The 21,246-nt window shown below is 28.9% G+C and overlaps 1 protein-coding gene across 4 annotated transcripts in view; it reads right to left on the bottom strand.

Annotated features, from left to right (window-relative positions):
* The window catches only part of LOC123305323 (glycerol-3-phosphate acyltransferase 1, mitochondrial), a 60,654-nt gene that overhangs the window by 22,041 nt on the left and 17,367 nt on the right, over nucleotides 1-21,246 (bottom strand). For 2 of the 4 annotated variants that reach the window (XM_044887287.1, XM_044887205.1), the window contains exons 2-3: nucleotides 4,093-4,264; nucleotides 2,993-3,106 (exon numbers count right to left, since the gene is read on the bottom strand). In XM_044887287.1, the coding sequence (XP_044743222.1) occupies nucleotides 2,993-3,106; nucleotides 4,093-4,254 (276 nt within the window). In that variant the 5' untranslated portion in view covers nucleotides 4,255-4,264. Of the gene's footprint in view, nucleotides 1-2,992; nucleotides 3,107-4,092; nucleotides 4,265-7,881; nucleotides 8,040-11,680; nucleotides 11,767-21,246 lie in introns of those variants that run through there. The other 2 variants (XM_044887127.1, XM_044887048.1) reach the window with 2 other exon arrangements.

The following is a 21,246-nucleotide window of genomic DNA, read 5'->3' as shown; positions in this document are numbered from 1 at the left end:
CCTATAATCGCATTGCGTATTTGCATTAAGTATTGTGACATTTCCTATAATATACCAGTTGAGTAAATACTGCTTAATTGTAGCTTAAATAAGGAAGATAAATTTATTTTTTATCAAAGTATAATAAACCACCTTCTAATTATCTTTACTTACAGTAGTCAGTCCTACGTAATAAATAATAATAATAGTGAAAGTAATTTAATATGCAAATTACTTATGTAATTAACATTTTTATTTGCAATTTTTATTGTCATTTAGTACAATAACTTTTTTTAAATCTTGATCGTAAAAATAATTGATAATCGAATCGCGGTCAAGTGCGAACAGATTCATCGATGAGTATAAATGTAAAATTTTCGTGCCTTTACTGAACAAGTACTAGTTCGAACGTCACGAAATTTCGTAAAATAATGACAGTTCAGAGTCTCCTATTTTCTGGTTTCTTCCTCGGAAGGCACAATTTAGCAACCTAATGGCTTTACCATAAAAAATAATTGACATGTTTCTAAAATTTCAGCTTTTGTGCCTTTTATAAGTCAAAATTTGCCGCCCTTCAATTCTTGCCGTCCTAGACTCTACCTGCATGGTAAATCCGGGCCTTTTCTTTATAGTTTCGATCGAGTATTAACACCCTCCAAATCCAATTCAAATTGCTATTTTTTAAAGAAAACGTGTCAGAACCAGATTCGAGTTCTGACTCATTTTTGGGGCTAGAAAGTGGCATACCAGCGATGAATCGTTGCTTTTATAATAAAAGTACAGAGTCAGACACTCCAAAATAAATCCTCTATGACTTGATAATTTTTGCAAAAGTGGATAATGTGGCCATACTAAATGCTTTGTCTTGAAATTTAATAGTTATTATTAATAATTAAAAGTGTTGAATTATTAGATAAGAGTTAAAGGTAATTTGATTATGATTGATACATTCTTATCGATTCTATTTTTACGACCTTATAAAAATAACACATGCTTTGCCACCTAATTAGAGAAGCTCCTAGTCGGAGTTAACTACACGAAATAAAGAGAGCAAACCCTTGGTTTTTATTTTATAGAAATAACGCTTAGAAATTTTCTTTTTATTAGAAAAATCACTAAGGACGTCGAGCAGTCAATATGACTAACATAAACAGGCTTAAACCTTAAAAAAAAGCAGCACAGGTCTATGAAATAACTAGACTATTAAAAGAGTATTTTTAATAGATAGTTCATTCATACATGTAAACAGTATAATGGTAAATTACTATAGTTACTTAATATCTATCTAATAATTCAAAGCCTACTGAAACCCAAGTTAACGCCTGTTATCGTATTTTAGGGCAATAATTTCCCTAATATTTTGACCAGTTGGTATCTCCACAAAATTACTCGTTCTCATTTAATTTTGAACTATTTTGAGTTTCTTCTTGAATTTCGATAAAATTTTGCATAAAATTTAATAACACTCAAATTTAAGTAACCTAAAAATAATTACTCTCCGGCTTAGAAAAATCTCGAGTAGTTTCTAGCTAATAAAACAAATAAGTACCTAATGTTTTTAAAATAATCGTAAGTAACAATCTCTTATCAAAAATTAAAAATTGTTGGGAAATTTCACATAATACCATTCATTTGGAAAATGTGATTATCATATTTAAGATCAATGAAAAGTGCAAAAATTGAATCGTGAACTTCAAATGATACTTACAATTTTATCTGAAGTGCTTTTTTAATAAATTATCGTGAGAATTTGACTTTGAGAGATTACTGTACATAGAAACAAAACTTTTTTCAACAACTCATCTATTTTTGTTCAAATTTGATAAAGATACTTCAAATAATAGATTAATGGTGTGGAAATTCCACAAAATTTTCAGAATTTATTTTATTGTTATTAATTTTGGTTAATTTTTAAACGGTAGCAGAGATTTGACAGATACTGTGACGTCATATACTATGTTTCCTATAACAGCTTCATGTTAAATTATATTTAGCTAGAAAGAGATAGAAACAAATCTTTGATGACTTATCTTGTTTGTTTTTTTTTTGTTATTCGAAAAATAATTTTTTCTATACTTTTTGTTACATGAATGAGCTTTTATTAACGAAAAGAAAATTCATTAATATTCCCTGTGCCTTGTCCAACAAAATTGCCATTATTTTAAATCGTATTTTCCAAAATTGTATCCAAAAATGAATGACACTCGTGGTGTTGTAAATCATGACATTTGAAAATGATTTAAAGTATTTTTATATAATCTAAAGTCAGTTATTTATAACAATTATTATTTATAATAAAATTATAATTTATTATCTTTGTGTGGTTAACATAGTTTTATGATAACAATTATAAAACAGTTTTAGTTTAGTTTTTTTTCCACGCTAATCAATCTGTTATTATTATTAATTGATTCATTGATTAATAAAATAAAAGGTCATAAATATTATTTGACATAAATGTTATTCGATAAAGAAAATTTTAAAACAGATTATTTTCCAAAACAAAAAAAAAATCGCCTTTACTAATGTTTAATTTAACCTTCGTAGAAATTTTGTTTTATTTTTGGAGAATTTTTTACCTGAATAGATAATTACTTATAGTTATCCCTATATATTATAAATGTGAAAGTAAGGTTCTTTGTTTGTTTTTTACGCTTTCACGCAAAATCTATTGAATGGATTTGAATGAAACTGTACAATAATATTGCTTATACATCAGAATAACACATGAGCTATAATTTGTAGATATATTTTAAAAAAATAACAATTAAATTTAGACCTATACCATCTATGAGCATCATTTGGAACCAAAACTTAATGATTTCTGTAAAAATGATGAACGAGATACAATTCATGACCACTTGTTTCTGACACACTCAATGAATCAAGACTAAATACTATCCCTACCCCTATTTTGAGTGTTATGGAAGAGAGATAAGCGAGAGGACCTTTTCACCTTTAAATTGAGGAAGGATGTAAGCAAAATTAAAATCTAAAATGTTTAAAAACTTACCCTACTACTTGGTGTGCAATTTTTACAACTTAAGCCCATAAACGGACGAGGTTTTAATGGAGCTGCAGGAGGTGGTGGATTTTCTTTTACTTGATAAAGATATTTTTCTTTCACCTGAAATAAAACCACATATGAATAATTTTGCTAAGTTATTCGGGAGAATTGGAATAGACATTTCAAGATAACATTTTTGATAAGAGAGTTTTTTATAAAGAACAACTTTTTCAAAGTGTTTGGCAGTTTTGAATCATAGAGAAGTTTTGTTTTAATCAGATGTACGTTTTTCAAACTAAAATTTTTCTTAAAATTTTACTCTATTAAGCTCATTTTTTCGAGTTTCATGTATATGTAAAGTTAAAAAAACATTCTGTATATAGCAGTGTGAAAGGTTTGTGTGTCCTGTATACAAAAATAGTGACACCTATGTGAGTGACTCACATAGAACAGGAATAACGGAATTGGTTACGTCTTCAATGGGATATCTAGAAAACCGGGTTTCAAGTCTCGCCTTCTTAAATTTGCTTCATGAACTGCGTCAATTTTCATTTTATTTCACAGTTTGCATGTCATGCGCATGTATTAATAATAAATAATTTGTATGGAAAATGTGATTTGTAAGTGTTAAATACTAAGAACGTGTGTCGTGTGTGTTTATGTCAAGTAGATCATAAATTTTACAAAAAGGGCAAATAAATAAACATAAACTTTTGATATAAAACTGATAATCTGTTGAACAGATGATTGAGTGTAGTTTGTATATCATTAGCTATCAGGTCAAGTGCAAGTCAAGTCAAATACACTCTACGATATTCGTCACAATTAAAATTCGCCCGACTTTTCAATGCGATAACTAGGAGAAAAATTAGGTAATTTTTAAGAAAAAATACTTTGGAAAAAATCGGAGTTTAAGAAGTTATTTTAAAAACATCGGAAATGTGCAAAAGTCAGGTTTTCTGCAAAAAAAAGGACTAGCTGAATGCGATGGATAATTGAAGCCTGTAATGGTATATTTTTGTAATAAAATTTTAACAAATTTTCGTAGCAAGTTTTCAAATAATGTCTATTGTTCTGCTTTTACTAAATAAGAAAAAATTACAAACCTGTTTATTAAGTTCCTTTTCAGCAATTTTATTACGTTTTTGTAATCCGCCAATTCGACGCAGACCAGATAATGTGAGACGAGATTCATTGTCATTATCTGCCGGTCGAAATGTCCAATTTGTGTATGCATCATGTAATCTGGTTGTCAATACATCAACCATTGCATATGCCCTGAAACAAAATAATAAATTTTATTAAATTTTGAAATTAAAATATCAAACTAATTATTAGCCTGGGAAAATAAAAGTTTTTCTAGTTAAAAAAATCCAAGTGAAATCTTTTCACCGGGATTACCTTAATTCGGATTCAAGAAATGGCGTGTGAAAATAGGTTTGTTTTCAAATATTTAGAGGCTTCTACGAAAATTGAAATAAAATAATCCAAGGTGTAAAAAATTTCCCTATAAAAAATCACTATAATGGTTAAAGTTTAAAACTACTAGACCGATTTTAAAAATTCTTTCACTTAATAGAAAGCTTAATTATTAGCGAGTAACACGGGCTGTATTTTATTTTCAAGAAAATTACAGTTTTGCATCAAAAAATTAAATCAAAGGAAATTAAAATAGGACTATTCGCACCGTGTGTGAGTTTTTTTGGAGGCGTTTCCATGGTAACGATACACTACTTTAATTATAGAATTGTATGGATGCATTTATAATTGTATGGATTGTGTTTATGACTTACAATGAAAATTTAATAACAGGCTGATAAGTCCCCGGTCTGACACATAGATGGCGTCGCTAGTATTAAATGCATATTATTTTTATATAGTACCAACCTTCAAATGATTCGTGTCAAAATTTGACGTCTGTAAGTCAATTAGTTTGTGAGATAGAGCGTCTTTTGTGAAGCAACTTTTGTTATTGTGAAAAAAATGGAAAAAATGGAATTTCGTGTTTTGATAAAATACTGTTTTCTGAAGGGAAAAAATACAGAGTCCGGAAACTCATTATCAAGCCAAGTTTTTGCTTCCACTGTATTTTTTCCCTTCAGAAAACAGTATTTTATCAAAACACGAAATTCCATTTTTTCCATTTTTTTCACAATAACAAAAGTTGCTTCACAAAAGACGCTCTATCTCACAAACTAATTGACTTACAGACGTCAAATTTTGACACGAATCATTTGAAGGTTGGTACTATATAAAAATAATATGCATTTAATACTAGCGACGCCATCTATGTGTCAGACCGGGGACTTATCAGCCAACCTATTATTATTGTCTCACAAATTTAAATAAATAATTATGATAATTTACATTTAAAAAATAATATTTGTTCAATTTGATTTCTTATTTTCACAATCTTTAATGCATTAAGTTTAATTAATTTGTGTTCTTCAATAATTTTAATTTGACATTTTCTATAACATTAACATGTAAAGAATTGCAAATTAATCATATAACAGCCTCCTTTAACGCCAAAATTTTTCACTGGAAGCGCTGGCATCGATTTTATTGTCCCTACCATGACTACGCACACAACGAATACCTTTACCGTATAGTCCTATCGCATTGTAATGCGGTAGTCTTTGCCTCTTAAGTTGAAAGTTCTCAGGTGAAGCGGGCAGGTAAATGCTAGAAATTCTTATCACTACATAGTATAAAACAAAGTCGCTTTCTCTGTCCCTATGTCCCTTTGTATGCTTAAATCTTTGAAACTACGCAACGGATTTTGATGCGGTTTTTTTTAATAGATAGAGTGATTCAAGAGGAAGGTTTATATGTATAATAACATCCATTAAATAGTGGAGAAGTACTGCTATTTTTGAGGTTTCTAATGTGATGTCGTAAATGTATGAATTTAGATATTCCAAAGATAGCAGGAAATCTTCATGGTATAGGGAAAGGGGGATTGTTTTACTCCAAATTTAACGCGTGCGGGCCACGGGCAGTAATGAATAAATCAAAACTACTGGATCGATTTTAATCACATAGGCTATATATTTTATACCCGTGCGAAGCCAGAGCGGGCCGCTATGTTTTTATATACAACGTTCACAGTTTTTCTGTAGTGTATTTAGTATCAGCATTGCACCCGTGCGAAGCCGGGGCGGGTCGCTAGTATTTTTATAAGGTAGATAAATTTATTACTGGAAAAATCAATTATTTTATATATTATTTTTGTTATACACGGAAATTAAAAATTAAAGACTGAATCATTAATATATGAGTATGTCGTCTCTGTTTAAAATTTAATGATAATTGAATTTGCATGAATAATTTTGTAAATTGTTAAGATATCGTGAGAATAAATTATTTATTAATAAACTTTTGACATAAAAGTCATTTAATTTTTTTTTTAAAGTTATTATTTATTTGTCATATTTTCTCCTTGAAGGTTTATTTTTTACAAAACTTTTTTTTAAACGATATTGAAGAGAAAATTCAAGACAAAACGTAGTTGTTGATGAACCAGTCTTGACGTTCTCTCACAAGGATTTGCTAAGGTTTTGCTCCAAATGGGGACACAGAAGTTTTTTGACTAGAAGGGAGCCAATTAAAAAAAATCAATAGCCAATTAATAATAATCAAATTTTCATAGTTTAAAATTTATTTTCTCAGAAAGAGGGAAGAATCAGAAAAGGGAAGTCTGGTAGGTCTGTTGAGTCTAGAAACTAGGGTTGTCGTCCTATCAAGTAAACAATTTGTTACTTAAACATTCCCTGAACAGTCTGATTCAAATAAATCAGTCGTAAATGGTCCATTAGAGTAGGGGTTGTTCTGAACGTAAGGTGAACACCTAGCTAGCGCTGAAGTTGTTGTCCGAGAACATAATTTTCAAGTATTTACTTCTTAAGTTACTTTACTTTTGACATCTTAGAAAATTTTTTCAGCATATCTATAATTTCAAAAATATATTCTTTTCAAGTCTTTCAGAAATTGTGAGAATTTCTCTTATCACAACAGTAAAGGTGTAAGAAAAAAATATAAACTTCGGAAATTTTCGTTTAGTTTCGTGCAGTTTAGTATAAGTCATACTCAGTAAAAAAAAACTTAGTTTATTAAAAACCTAATTAAAAAAACTTAATTTCCACCGACAAGTTTTGAAGAAATCTCTATGAAAACAGATCATCCGTTTCCGTCATCCGTTTTCCGTAAGACCTCCTAAAATTTTCTGAATTGATTTAGACCTAGCCCAACTTCAAATAATAAAAATCAAGCCTTTTATCCAAAATTGCCCTGACGCTACATCATTAATAAGTTAGTGCATTAAAAAATAAATGAATACATAATTATGTAGAGGTTATGATTTACCAAGTTTAAGAATATTTAACGCATGAAGGTTATAAAGAAGGAGAACGATCGCTACGTGCTAAAGCATTAGCGCATCTGTCCCTGAAAATTTGTAGAAGTTATAGTTCATTTTTAGCCACCAGCCGCGCTGTCGTCGGTAAGTAATATATTAGCGCACAACAGCTCGCATTTAATGAGACAACTTAGCGATCCCAGCGCCTCACTTATTTTGTCCATATTTTGGGGACAATATTTTCTATTGCGATCGTTCTCCTTCTTTATAACCTCCATGATTATTTAACGCTCGAAATATTTGACGCATGTGCAGAACACGTGAACAGATCTCTAAAGATTACCGAACGGTTGACGCAAGTGCTGACGGGTTATAAATGGTTTTGGTTGAATAAGAATTAAAGGTTTTTTGGCTAAACTTAACAAAAATTGATGACTTATAAGATTAATTATGTTTACCAGACTGATAAGGGCAATCATTGGGCATGAAATTAATCGATTGGCAAATATCTCTTTTTTGCTAGATCAAAATTACTTACTCTTTCCAAACAAGTATAGTATATGTACTAACTAGCAGCAAAAAACAACAATAAACCATTAAAAATAACACATAAATCGTTTCAAAAACACTACCCTGCATGATTACTTCCGTTATTTTACGCCAAGAAACACAAAACAATTAATCTTCTCACACTAAACAATTTTCTCCAATTTCAAATTAAAAAAAAAACCAATTTTTTCCTTCAAACTAATCAAATTAATTCATAAACGCATTATTTAAAAATTATAATTATTTATTTATAAACAAAACAAATTAATTCAATCACGAAATTAGGTGAAGGAACATCAACAAAGTAAAACGTTTAAAACATTTTAATAAAAACAATTAAATATTTTTAAAAAATCGTCAATGTTTCCGATTAAAAACTTTGTGCGATTTTAAGCTCGCATAATGAATACTAATTGAATCATTTCAATGTAAAACTAAAATTTGTATGATATTAATTTTATTCACAAAGTCAATTTTCAAATAGAAAAAAAAAAGTTATGAAGAGTTTATCAATTTAATTTGTTTGATGTCAATGATTTTCTCATGATCGGTATGAAACTTTTTATATATTATTAGATATTGATATGTGATGAAACTAGAAATATTGAATTTATTTAATTTAATAATCGTGAAAAAAAAATTGTCAAAATAAATGGTATTTAGAGATAAGGTTTACAGTTAAACTATGATAACCAGGTTTAAGGTACAAAAATATTACTTTTGTATGCATGTGATAAAAGGTCTTAATTTAGAAATAAAAGAAGCATCAGTGAAAAATTGTATTGGAAACCTTTGAACATTGTTTAAGAAACGCTTAGTCTAAGAGACGGTATATGGTCGATCTTCACCCATCTGATTATCATATTTTTTATGAAATTTTATTGATTTCTAAACACGCCTATGATATCTTATCTATCGAAAAGTGTTCATGGCTATTTTTTAGTTAAATTAATTTTAAAATTTTAATCAATTTTTTTCATGAACAGTTTTTTGCAGGCAAGTCTAATACCACTATTTTCGTAATTAAATTATCTTTCTTCGGATACCATTCTTCATGTAGTTGAGCCAACCACAAATAGACTAGACATGACAGGTATCTGTTCGTAGTAAGCAAATCCTATATTTAAAGCAAACGTAAAGATGTGTTTTTTTAATTCATCGATTCGCTTTATTTACATGATTATACCATGTGTGTTTGTACCATCTAGGCATATACATATCTGTAGTATGACAGAATACATCCGTTTACTAATGCATCTAAACGAGAGGTATTATATACATGTATTGAACATTAGTTGAAAAAAGCTTGGAGAGTGGGAGTTTTTTAGTTACAGATAACTAGTAAGTTCATCAAAACTTCCACTCTCTGCATGCATACAACAGAAGATCTGTCGTATCGTATCTGTACTCTTACAACACATGTATATAATACCTCTCGCTTAGATGCATTACTAAACGGATGTATTCTGTCATACTACAGATATGTATATGCCTAAATGGTACTAACACACATGGTATATTCCAACTAAGTACAATTTTATTTCAAATCAATATAATGCATGACTTTAAACTAAAATCAATCTCTTTCATAGAAGTAATGATTTTGTTTATTTAACTTCAGTGATTTTGTATCAATAAATTCATATTTTAAATTCAATCCCATTTTATTATAAATACAAATATTTAGCTGTACTTGTTCCAATCATTAGGAAATTATTTGAAAGTTTTTTTACTTTATTACAATATGAAACGGCTAACTTCGGGATGAGGTTGTCATTATTTTAATTTTTTTTTTTCAGCGTATAAAAATCAAGCAGGTTTTATTCAAATGATAAGACTTTTATCTTGTTGCTGACCTAAGTTGAATAAAAATTGATAGTCAAATAATTAATTATGTACCTACGTAATTCGGTACATCATTACATCGTTTCTGATGCAATTATCATTTTTAAAATAAACAGAAATAATAATTACTTGAAGGCAGCATATGACCTTAAAATCTTCTAAGTAATATATTTTTATAAGTACCATAAATTATAATACATCAATCTAAACATATGGATAATATAAATTTTTGCCATATGTAATTTTACAACTATGTTCAATTATGAAAATTTCCCTAGTCAACAAATCAAAAAAATAACTTAATAGTTATGACAGGTGTTTCAAAACTAAAATACTACAATATTTTTTTGCTTTCAAATTTTAAATCTTCATTTAGGCCAAAAGGGTAAGTCCATCTTGATCACTAGGACTTGACGCAGGCCATGCGACTATGCTTGGTTGAAACTCACTAGAACATAGTTGAGAAGAGTATTGAAACTCTTGAAAGGACACTACCGATTGAACTACCATCTTCAGAGCTTGGGGATCTCTGATAATTTCACTTGTAGTGTATGAAGGACGATTAAACCTTCATATCTGTTATTCGCACCTGCATAAACTTGCAAGGTGTCAGGTATAGAATGCTTGAATTCGAAATCTTGGATCCAACAATACTGGAAACAATCCCGGTGGAGAAGCTGTGAGCTTTCATTGTGGCGTCTGGCCTCGGCAGAATATTATAACTCCGTCTGTTTCAAATAGCACTTTGTACGCGGAGACGTCTTCCCTTCAGGTGATAGGTTATCCTCAAAAAGGGCTCTGAGAAATTTTATAGGATACTCCTCATTTTTTAAGTTAGAAATGTAAAATTGATATAAGTGCTCATGGTTTGAGGTTTTGAGGCAAAAGTTTATTGTATTACTGTTATGTAAATTCATTCTTTATATCTTCGAAGTTTATGCCGAATTTTGAAGAAAAAATAACATGCGTTTTGGAAAAACTACATTTATTAAAATTAGTTAGAAATTTTGATAAATGATTATTAATCGGTGCCATTTCATGAATGATGCATGAATTCTTTTTATATTCAATTCAGGTCGAAGTGCAAATTATAAACAAAACAATTTCGAAAAAAATATAAATAAATTATTCTTTTTGTGTCATTAGTTTAATTTTAAAATAAAGAAATTATTACTCATTTGTTAACGCAGGAAACGCAATCGACTTCAAAATGTAATTGTTCGTATAAGAAATTAATGAAATGAGTAATAATTATTATTGTAATATTATTTTTAAATTTTGAAATCGTTTTTAAAACTCAATTTCATAAAAGATTTGCGTAGATTTGCTGTAAATTTAGTTTAAGGGCATTTCCAAAAAATCACGCTTTCACAGGATCATCTTTAAATCGTGTATATGCATTCTCATTAATACCTTTTATAAGTAGAAAAATTTTTGTATATCTCTTACGGTGCTCAATTTGTGGATTTGAGCTAAAATTTGTGGATTTTTAATGAGGCCGTCAGAGCAAAAATGGCCTATACATGTATATGAAAAATTGATGAATAGGCCGTTTTAGAACTGGGAGCCTCAAATATTCTTAAAATTCTGGAACGGAAATGGTAAAAACTTGAAAGATTTCAAAGCGAAAGTTAAAATGAGACATTTCAAATATAAATGGAGTATTTTGTTGATTTGGCTTTCAACTTGGCCTAATAAAATTTTTATTTTTCGAAAATTAGTAGCATAAATATCAATGAGCGCATAAGTATTTAGCAAATACCAAAAATATTTGAACGGAAAATCATTTCGTCTCATATCAATTTTTTAGAATTGATAAAAAAAACTGTTGTTAAGTTAAACACGGAAGCTGTCGAATACAGTTCAACTTGTATTTTCATACAACATATTTTCGCAAAAGAATTCAAGAAAATCAAAAACAGAAAATTTCTTTTCAAACTTACATCATAAGCACATATTTCCACATTTTTGTAAAACTATAACTTGACACAATTTCATCGATAATCATTTTTTAACGAATAGTCTTAAAACAAATCAGAACAAGAAAAAATATCGAAAATAAAATTTAACATAAATTAGAACAAAACATTATTTAGAAAAAAAATTGAGTATTCCAACTCGAAAATTTTTTATAACATTAGTTTTGAACTGGTAGAAAATCAATCACAAACAAAAACTCATCAAGCAAAAGAAAAAAAATGATGATTACTGATCATCAAATATTAAATGAATTACAAATAATAATTTAATTTCATTAAATATTACAAAAGTAAATAAGGTAATACAAATATAAAAAAAAAATGTATAATTTTTTTATCTATTAAAAGATATAATTGGGGATACCACCTGGCTTTGAGTGCACAAAAACCACTTAAGACTGAAATATCCGTGAAAAAAGATCTGTGTAATTTGATATTTTTGAAAAGAAAATACGCTGAAAAAAGTAAAAACCCTCTTTTTGTTTTCTATGGAAGTAAGATAGAATTTTTAAGAATAAAGGCAAAAATATTAACACATTGAAAAAAATTCTTAATATCAACCAATATGAGGTTGTCTCAACCTCATCGCGAAATCAAATACAGCGAATGGTGCGACGAATGTGATACAACTACCGTAAGGGGTTGAGTAGTGAAGTTGACACAAACGCATGAGTTGTTAGTATGAAAGTAATACACTGTCTAACAAACTTCAAATATTGTTGTTTTGAAATGCAACAAAATTTATGGATTTTATCCCGAGTTTGTCCTGATTCCCATTGTCATAAAATGTTTCTACTTCCCAAGGCTGCAGAAAAAACTTTGCAAATAAATCCAACTAAAATATGAATTATTTTAAGTTTACAGAACACAATTTTCGTAACAAACTCATTGTGTGTCCAATTAGGTATCCTAATATACGGTTTTTGAATACTCAACTGCGGTTAGAGCCCAGGAACTAATACATAATATTTAAACAACATATTATATTATTAATTATTGATAAGTGATAACAACAAAAGGTATTTGAGAGCTTGAACACGAAAAACAATTATCATATTTTTTTCAAAGTTCAAATTTGAACAACAAAAAAAACCTTATCTCATTATTGAAGATCTTAATCAAAGATTTACATTCATAAACAAAATAACTTTATAAGAGGTTGGAAAAACAGATAGCTTCGCACTTAAAACATATCTTTCGGCAATACTTTGCCTATTTTATTATTTCCAAAAAATTTGCTTCACTATCGGTTAAGATACACTAAATGCTTGGGTGGATTGGAATTGCAGGATAGTCAAATTTTGAGCTCAAAAAAAACTATTGCGATATTGAAACTATTTCGAGTTATTTACGATTAAATGTGAAAATTATGGATTTACAAATAAATTTGAGATGCTTAAATAAACCTGACTTTCCAAATTTCAAATTTTGGAAAGATTTCCTTGTGTTGTAGTCTGAGTAATTTACTGGTGAGGGTGCAAATGAATTGTGGCCGATAAATTTTATTATACATCGTATTTATCTTAGCTTTGAAGACATGGCCGCCTTTGCGCTTTGGGTTAAAATATAAAAATTGAAGTCAAGCTAAAAAAAAGTTTGAAATTTCGAATTCAAATAATATTTGACTGTGTGTATATTAAAAATTCACCTAAATCCAATTAATTATAATTTACAGATAAAGACAAGTAAGTCAAATTAGTGCGAACAAAGAATGATCGTCCACTTAAAACGCGCAAAAAACAATAGATTGTAATTTTGACTCTGTACTACAAAACTAAATCATTCACTAATCACGTTTTTTATTGAGTAAAATAATAAAACCCGTTGAAAAAATTAATAAAATTGCTTTTGTTTTTTACCCGACTACGAGGCGAAGGTTATGATTTTGACTGGTATATGTATGTATATCCATTTGTTTTTTCATAACCTCTAAGCTACTTATCATAATTTGAGAAATGAGGTATCGTTGCAAGTGTGTTGTTCATCCGCTAATTTTATAGGCTATGTAACGTCACATTAGATTTCATATAGCGCCCTATTGGGTATCAAAGGCAAGGGCTAAAACCCGTTAAAAAATTAATAAAACTGCTTTGTTTTTACCCGACTACGAAGCGAAGGTTATAATTTTGACTAGTATATATGTATCCACGTATTATGTACGTTCATCTGTTCTCAACATAATTTCTGCACTACTTATCATAATTTGACAAATGAGGTATCATTGAAAGCGTCTTGATCGTCCGCTGGTTAAGTTAAAGTTAAGGTTGGGCGACGTCACAGAAGTGCCCCCTAGAAGACATAAGTCTAAAGTTAAAAAAATTGCATGTCCTTTGTTGGGTATCAAATTAAAATTTGACAGGTTTCAGGTTTCTAGGTATTAATAGTTTTAGACCCATCGAATATCGTACATCGAATCTTCAAAATAATTTATTGTATGATGGAGTACACATGCATTATATGTATAAAAATTGATTACTTATTAAAATTAAATATTAAACTCTTTGACTTTACACGAATAATTATGTCAAATTTATATTAAAATTTAATATGATATCTAATCAAATACAAGTAACCAAGTAATTATTTAATTTGTTACTATTAATATGCTAATTTACCAAAATCAATTTGTCCGATTATTGATTTTACAATGTCAAGATGATACACTTCAATATGACGTATATCCTCTAAAAATGATTTACAGAAAGAAACAAGTGAAAATAAACAATTGACTGAGTTAATTGTTGAAATACCATGCAGAGTCAGTGTTGATTTCTTTATCACATAACACATACAAACATGTGACACATATACATAACTGATAATCAAGTATAGTACATATTATAAAATTTCCGCCTAATTGGCGCCCTCACGGGTAAACAGTGATGTTTACGAAAAAATGTTTCAAACAAAAGCTGTTTAATTTTTGATAAGGAACACTTTTTACATTTAAACTTTTGTTCTATCTCTAACGGTTTACAAGATGGGTCCTACGGACCCAAGACCCAATTGACCTATGATGCTCATTTACGAACTCGACCTCACTTTTTACGTCCTGAGTACGCTGTAAAAATTTCAGCTCGATATTTTTTTTCGTTTTTGAGTTATCGTGTCCACAGACACGGACGGACGGACGAACGGACAACCGTATGTATATGTATACATACGATGTCTTAAGTATTATGTACAGTTACATGTCAATTGTGACAAATAGGTATACGTATTATATATTAGTATATTTTTATTAACTTGACGAAAACGGAAACTACTTTAAATTGCAAATTTTAGCGTTCAGAAACAGTCAAAAGCGTTTAAATAGAAATACAGATAATCAGATTTAAATTCAGATTTTTCAGGTGTTAATTTTCAGATGCAGATGCAAATACTCAATGCAAAAATTCAAAATAAAAAATTGTTTTAAATACACTGTATATGCTGACTCAATATAATTGCACTTCTTACGTATTCAGGGGTCAGTCAATATGATATAGTTCAAAACAGCATAAAATATTTAATTTAATAAATAAAAAATTTGTTAATATTGATAAATCTAAAAAAAAATTATTCATGACACTTTCCATTATCTGAAAAATATGATGACATAAGAACCCGATTATTGAAAAACAATGTATAAATATTTTTACAAATTTGTGTTGTCGAATTGTTCATATTAATTCTGGAGCGAATATTATGAGGGTATATTGTTGTCTAAACATTAACATGTTTAAAATTCTAACAAATAATTGACTGGTCATTAATTAACATGATTTTATTAGTTTTAGAAAAATTAGTTTTTTCTTAGAAAAAATATTAGAAATCTTAGAATTTGTCCGATTAACTTGAAAATTTGCACACACACCTAGGTCATTTTTGAATGATTATGTTTGACTTTTTGTTTTTTTAAGTTGTAATTTTAAGATTAATTTAATGGCTACGTTTACAAATCAAGAATATGGCAATATTCACTTTTGTGCGGATATTGTAACGGAAATGCAAGAGCGTTAGTGAGTTAATATCAGCGGCGAAAATCCTAAAAAAACAGGAGTTCTTAAATGTGCATTGACATTTACCAGAAAAATGTAATTTTTCTGAAGCTATCAGAATGTCCCAAAAACTTTACAACGAAGAAGCTATTCAAAAATAGGACCAAAAATAGCCTCTCTAGTAATGTACGAAAAAAAAATATTTAATTACTAGCGACCCGCCCCGGCTTCGCACGGGTGCAATGCTGATACTAAATACACTACAGAAAAACTGTGAACGTTGTACATAAAAACATAGCGGCCCGCTCTGGCTTCGCACGGGTATAAAATATATAGCCTATTCTAAACTCGTAGGGTTCAGCCTGCGTTTGCAATGTAAGCGGAAAAAATGTAATTATTTACGACATCACTTTAGAAACCTCAAAAATAGCAGTACTTCTCCACTATTTAATGGATGTTATTATACATATAAACCTTCCTCTTGAATCACTCTATCTATTAAAAAAAACCGCATCAAAATCCGTTGCGTAGTTTCAAAGGTTTAAGCATACAAAGGGACATAGAGACATAGGGACAGAGAAAGCGACTTTGTCTTATACTATGTAGTGATTAAAACTCTTTTAATCAACAATGTCTTTAATTCATTGGTTATATTGAATAATGTCCATAACTCAGTAACCATTGGGCTTTGAGCAAAATTATATGAGATATTTTCGACTTCAAATTGTGTAAAGAATACGCTCTTAAGATATGGTCATCGAGTCACGATTTCTAACTATTCTTAAGATTTTATTTATTTTTAATTCGTACAAAAATAAATAAAAAATTGTTGTTTACAAATTTTGATAAAGCTCGACATCATATAAGGTAGCTTTAACGTAAAAAGTTTATGATTTGGATGGTAAACAAACAGTTGATTATGGTTTAACAAAAGAATTTAATGGAAAACTACACAAAGATATAAAAATGACTTTATATTAAATAAGGTCATGATCACAAAAATATAATATTTCCACTTCCAGATTAAATTCTTGTTTTTTTTTGGGTGAATAATTTTAATAATATTTTAGTGAAAGTATTTAGTATAATAGAGCTGCGTATAAGCAGTGATTTATATAAGAATTTCTTACATTACCAGTTTGACCTTAACAATATTAATCAATAATTTTATCCAAAAAAATGTTTGAGAACGTGCCAATCATCACAAGAGCACGCATTCTTTCTTTTCAACAAAATGCTGTAAAATTTTTATCATCATGCATGATGTATGGTTTATAAATAAGTATAAAAACATTTGGTAGAGTTGTTCAAATGACTAAGTTTAAGCATGACTTTGCTTAAAATTAAAACTTAAGTGATAATTTGTTTCCAAAAATAAAATGGCAATAGCGATTTTTTAACAACTGAAAACTTCTATAAACTCGTTAGACAATATATAATCTACAGCGTGAGTTATTTCAGTCGCTAATAGCTTGTTTTTTATTTAGAAGAAGAGCCTAAATGGCCAAGCGGTCTAAGGCGTTTGTCTTTGACTGTTTGTCCATTTAGACATAGGTTGCGGGTTCGAATCCAGGCATCGGCAGTGTGAACAATTTATCATTAATGGGAGTGCAGAATTGATCACATTGTCGTCGCTTGGACAAGAACGAAGTAACTTCTTGTAAATATATTTGTAATTAAATAAATAAAGATTAACAAATAATGATGTGGGTATCCTCTGTTATAGGCGTATATGTCAGAGAAACGGAGGTTAAACCCCATTATTTTTATCAGATTGGGCCTATCTTTCCTTTAATAGCCAGTTTCGGGTTTCTTTTATAGAATTTTATAGGAAATGCGACTTAAAAACATGTCATTATCACAGGTAAATGTCCACTCTTGCCTTTGACAACTTTTGGCTTAAGCATTTTTTCGTAGTTAGCAAATTTTCAAATGGTTAAGATGAAAAATTTTAAGAGTTTTTTTATGAGAATTAACTTTTTATTTTAAGTGTTCTCTCTTATCGTTTAGGATTAAATGGCTTATTAAAGGAGCCTTAAAAACTGAATCAAATCTGATGTCAGAACATAATGTCCCTCTCAACTACGCAACTTTTTTAAAGTATTTATAACAGTTTTTTATACACAGGTTATACTCTAAGAGACCGTAGAAGATCGATCTTCATCCAATCCATCTGATAATCAGATTAGATATATTAATCTGATAGTTAAAAGATAAATTTTCTAAATTTGTTCATGCTTACATCTTGTGTAAAATAAAATAAATATTATAAAAATCTTTCATAATATATTTATTTATAACATATTCGTCAATTTCCTCAAGATTAAATTCCTCATTTTGTTATTGTTCGTTTCACGGAAAAACTATTAGTTTAAGAAAGCGTGTATTACGTATACCATTAGTCATTTTTCATATTTTCATTTATAAAACCGATAATAAATTAGAAGCATTTGAAACAAACTGTGAGTGATTTTCTATGCCAGAACTTTGAAATGATGATGAGTTCGTATTTGAAGTATATCAGAGTATATTAAGATTAATCCCAAGTGTGTAACGCTTAGAAATATTGATGCAACAGGATTCAAGTTCAAATTAGGGCAAATTTAGTTTCCATTTTCTCAAAAACAATCAAAAATAGAGAGTTAAAAATTTATATTTCGAGGTAAAACCTTAAGATGACTGAATTATTCAGAAATTTCACCATTATAAACAGATGCACCAACGATCATGACTATAAATATACACATATATAAAAATACCAATTGAATAAATAGATTTAAATAATAATTAATTATATTATTAAACCGTTAATACCTCTAAATTAATTAAATTCCTTAAGATAATATATACATTAATTATACCATTATTGTTTTTACAATAAATTATTTTAAAAAGAATCGCTAAAAATAACAATTTTAATAATAATATAATTAAATAATAGAATATAATTATGAACTTTGTTCAAAAATAAATTAATATCAGGAATTAAACAAAATAAGTTTTTATAAAAAAAAATCTATGCATAAATATTTACACTTACACTGAAATAAAACAAAAGATTATATTTAATTTAACCACTTATATTTTAATAAATCTATCTTTAATCAAAATCTTATCCTTAATTGAAACAAAAATTTCTTGTTTACATAAACATATTTTGATAATTTCTTCAATTTTGACATTGAATGAAAATAGTAGATACCACCACTCTCAATACCCAAAAAAAACATACCCAAAAAGTAATTGTGGGCTGAACAGCACCCTTTTTGTTAAATGATCATTATATCATGAGTATAGCTTACTTTTTTCGAAAGTGCTGCGTTTTCAAATGAGCATTATAACTTCATATTTAAGATATCGGTCTGAAAAAATGCAGCAAGGAATTGGTCGACCATATTGACCCCTTGATAACATTAATAATTGTTAAAAAATTCAACAAAAGTGAGCCATGTATGTATTTAAGTACGACATGTTCAAGGTGGTAGACAAACTCATCGGTGCAGACACTTTTTTCGGGTACGGAATCCTAAGTTCGCATTTGAAACATGTCTAAGAACAATCTCTATTAAATTACCTCTTTAATTAAAAGCCATTTCCAAACTGACCTGATTTTGAAGATCATCGCCTATGCTTTAATCGTTTCGAGGACGGAACCCTATTATCGCATTTGAAATATAGCTAAGAACATTCTCCATTAAATTACCTTTTAAACGAAACAAAAAAAATTAAAATCTGTTCATCCGCTTAGGCGCTACGATGCCACACACACAGACGAACAGACAGACAGATACATACATTTAGTGATCAAACTTATAACACCTCTTTTTTGATTCGGGGTTAAAAAATAGCATTTTACTACATTTTTATATCTTTAAAATGGTTTTAAAGTTCTTATCTTGTGTCCTGTAATATTAATTTCAATTTACAGGAATTTCAGTGTCCTTAAAATTTTAATTTTTTCGCAATACAAAGTCACGGTAGTGTCAGTCACGTTTTGTGACGTCCTTTTCAATGTAATGTCAGTCATATTTACACCTTGTTAAACATATCATAAAGTTTTATGAGTACATTTTTTTTACTACAGAGGCCTAAATATAGAATCAACCATAAAACTATCCTAAAACTAAAATCGTTAACTTAAGTATTCATAATACGAAGCAAAATAAAACGCATTTTGGGTGGAAATGTAGTGTCAGTCACATAAATAGAATCAACCAACAATCATTAATATCAATTCCATGAAATTTTTAGTACAATGAATTAAATAAAATCAAAATCACAACATTTTTTTATAATAATTCATCCAACAACTGAATAACTGAATACTGACTGAGTACAATGTTAAAATTATTATACTCCAAATGAAAGTACATTGACTCTTTATAACTCTATAAAAATATTAAATAACATATGATATGCAAAGGAGTGTTTGAATCAAGTCAGTGGTACCAGTGAATGGTACCATTACCATCATATCACACCATATCACACATTCAAAAATGTTGTTAAATGAGCTGAACTTCAACAATAATGCTCGCTTATATGTTCATGATGGCATGCACTGCAATTGTCTTAATTATTTATTTGTTGTCTGACAATTGTTTTTGGGGGTCAGATATTAAGATAATAACCTTAATAAGTAAAGCAATGAACTTAAAATATTTTGACTTAACAGATCATTTACTAAGTAACAAGTCAAAACAAACAATAGGATACTTTCGGTAGTGAAAAATGAATTATGAAATGAAGAAAGTTAAAATTTATTTAAAATCATACTTAAATATTCTGATTTCGAGTCACAAAAGCACATTTTTCTTTTATAATATTAAAATTAAAAATCTTAATTTTTAAACTGTATATCACGTGACCTAAAACGCGGGTAAGCCCTGCTGTGAAGTCATATCGGTATAAACCATAGACCATCAATTAATTCAGTGTAGACAGCTGGGTATAATATATTCATAGATAACAAATATTTATATTTATTATAATTAGTTGTCTATGAATATATCTGTCAAACTTATCTGTGTTATTTCGAATAATGATACCGATATTACGTCACCAAATTGGATGCCCGCGTTTTTGACAGTTTAAAAAGGGTTTAAAAAAAGGTTTAAGGGTTTAAAAAGCGTGTGTATTTTTCCGAAATAAATTTTTGGTGGCTTTTTATTAGCAAAATCAATATTTTGAAGTACTTTTTCAAATATAGTAGAATACCTTATTGACTGAGTTAATTGTTGAAATACCCTGCATAGAAAGTGTTGAACGTCAATGCTTGCATTATTTGTACTAAATAAGAAAAGTTTTAAAAAAACAACACACTTATGGTGGCCGGATTCAAATACCACCAACTTTCCTATACCTAACTGCTTACGTTTTCGTGTAAAACGCACCTAGTTTCGTACTTTGCGAGGATATTTCATGACGAGTTATCATTGCAACTATAGTATCGGTAAATTTTGATCTCAAACGCCAATATTTACTATACTATATTGTCATACAAAACATGTTTATGTATTTATTTATTTTGAGTAGAGATTTATTATTACT

Source organism: Chrysoperla carnea, chromosome 1 (assembly GCF_905475395.1).
Source record: "Chrysoperla carnea chromosome 1, inChrCarn1.1, whole genome shotgun sequence".
Taxonomy (NCBI): domain Eukaryota; kingdom Metazoa; phylum Arthropoda; class Insecta; order Neuroptera; family Chrysopidae; genus Chrysoperla; species Chrysoperla carnea.
Note: the sequence above shows the minus strand (reverse complement) of the source record. Positions and strands in the feature narration are given on the sequence as shown.